Source organism: Stomoxys calcitrans, chromosome 2 (assembly GCF_963082655.1).
Source record: "Stomoxys calcitrans chromosome 2, idStoCalc2.1, whole genome shotgun sequence".
Classification (NCBI taxonomy): domain Eukaryota; kingdom Metazoa; phylum Arthropoda; class Insecta; order Diptera; family Muscidae; genus Stomoxys; species Stomoxys calcitrans.
This window is the reverse complement of record NC_081553.1, coordinates 14945943-14947904: the sequence shown is the minus strand read 5'-3', so window position 1 is coordinate 14947904 and position 1962 is coordinate 14945943. Positions and strand designations below refer to the sequence as shown.

Below are 1962 nucleotides of genomic sequence, written 5' to 3'. Positions count from 1 at the left end.
CAACTACAAGGGAGAGTAGCAAAGCTTTCCAAACATTGTGCCTACGCTATAAATCGATGTTATTCTCATAAATCCCATAAGACTAACATGGAACTATTAACAGTTGCTCTTTATCTTATCTTGACGTTAACTCAAATACTTTCGAATGCTTTCTATATTGACGCGGATGAAACACCTGCATCGACTATGATTTTCCGAATTTCTGGAACACCTGCAAATTTTGTTATTTCTTATGCGAGTAACTTGCTCGGTAAAGGAAAGTTCAAGTTCTTGCTGATTACAAACCTAGTCCATATAAAACGGTATCACAGAATGTTCATGGAGGCAGTCTTCTTTTAATAGTCTAACGGAATAAATCCAATTATTAAAAAGTCATTCAACTCAACTCCAATATCCGTCCATACAAGATGTTGAAATTATTTGTTGTCTCTATTGCCCTATTAATTGCCGGTGCTGCAGCCACTAACGTGAAACAATGTAAGTCCCGTAGGCCAGACAATAAAGTGAAGTGTATGTGGTTTTTGATATTAGATGGTAATCCTCAAAAATTGATACCAATATCAATATGTAGGTGATTAATAGAACATTGACACTCAATTTGCAATTGCTGTCTGGCTGATAATTTAATTTAATTTAAGTGATAAACATTATCAAAGGGTTTAAATCGTAATATTAAAAAAATAATTCCATTACGATTTAGATTGTATATCAAAGATTGTTCAGTAATTTAACCAAAAACTTATTATTGTGAAAAGCAAATGTTTCCATCTTCAGAAATGTTTTCAATTTCAACTCATCAATGGATTTTATAAATTTTAGCAATTTTTTTTGTTTTATTTTAGGCAAAAATGGACAACCTTTTCCCCTGAGCGTGGACGTAATCGGTTGCGATGAAGTGCCCTGTGATGTGGTTAAAGGAACTACAGCTCTAATGAATGTTCACTTTGTGGGTAGTAAGTATCTAATTCGAAAATATCCTTGAAAACTTCGATGTTATAATATCATTGAACTCTTTTCAGCTAAGGATAACATAAGGAATTTGACAGCCGTCGTCCATGCCACAACTATTGGTATCACTGTACCCTATGATCTACCCCCAGAGGTAGCCAATGTTTGTGACAATCTACTCTATGGAGCCAATTGTCCCATTTACAAAACTGAAGATGTCGTTTACTCCTTCAAATTTTTCATTGAATCACACTATCCCGAAATTTCTGTAAGTGTTCAGGTATCCTTGGAGGATGAAACTGGCGAGTCCATTGCTTGTTTTGTATGCAATGTAAAAGTAAGGAAAGGATTCACCACAACTTATCTCTTGGAATAGATATGAAAATATGAAATTCCAATGTACCTATCTATACACACGTTTCTACAAAGTTATTTAGTTTAAATGCTATAATATAGAAAAGACAAAAAGTATTACATAGTTTTCAAGAGGCTTTATTGTTAGTAATTTAATATAAGTTATATAGTAAGGTGATATTTGATATAATATATAAACAATTACAGAAAACATATATTAGTATATATTTGTAATGTTGGAAGTGAACACTACTGGGGTTTGGGTTCTATAATCAATCTACAACTTAACACTACAAAAGTTTAGGTTTTATAATCATTCTATTAATTTGATTATAGAACTCAAACGGAATGGACTACAGATGGTGAACCATACCAGTTTCTGCGGCTAGTTGCAACATAAAAAGGTATAGCTCTTAGATGTCTTTGGTTGGATATACCTCGGTTTCTGGCAGGTTGGATTTTATTCCACCCCCAGCAAAAACTTGGTAAGTACATGTCATTACTTTTGACATGTAAAATAATGAATAACTCATTATCCTTAGATTTACTAGCTGCTAAATTATAACGAGCTATCAACAGGAATACCACCTGTGTTATCGATAGTAAACATGTCATTACATACAACATTCGATGAAGCTCTAGAATAAGCACTTATTTGTA

The 1962-nt window shown here is 33.1% G+C and overlaps 1 protein-coding gene across 1 annotated transcript; it reads left to right on the top strand.

Moving 5' to 3' along the window:
* The first annotated feature begins 357 nt into the window (after positions 1–357).
* Positions 358–1471, top strand: LOC106082212 (NPC intracellular cholesterol transporter 2). The gene is made up of 3 exons (XM_013244586.2): positions 358–477; positions 843–953; positions 1020–1471. The coding sequence occupies exons 1-3, from the start codon at positions 408–410 to the stop codon at positions 1322–1324; spliced, it is 486 nt and encodes a 161-aa protein (XP_013100040.2). The 5' UTR covers positions 358–407; the 3' UTR covers positions 1325–1471.
* The last annotated feature ends 491 nt before the right edge of the window (positions 1472–1962 follow it).

What these genes read in the sequence shown, in the direction of transcription:
- LOC106082212 (XM_013244586.2), top strand. Translation starts at nt 408, where the DNA reads ATGTTGAAATTATTTGTTGTCTCTATTGCCCTATTAATTGCCGGTGCT. An exon ending in AGCCACTAACGTGAAACAAT is followed by an intron (nt 478 to 842) that starts GTAAGTCCCGTA and finishes GTTTTATTTTAG; the next exon opens with GCAAAAATGGACAACCTTTT. An exon ending in GAATGTTCACTTTGTGGGTA is followed by an intron (nt 954 to 1,019) that starts GTAAGTATCTAA and finishes AACTCTTTTCAG; the next exon opens with CTAAGGATAACATAAGGAAT.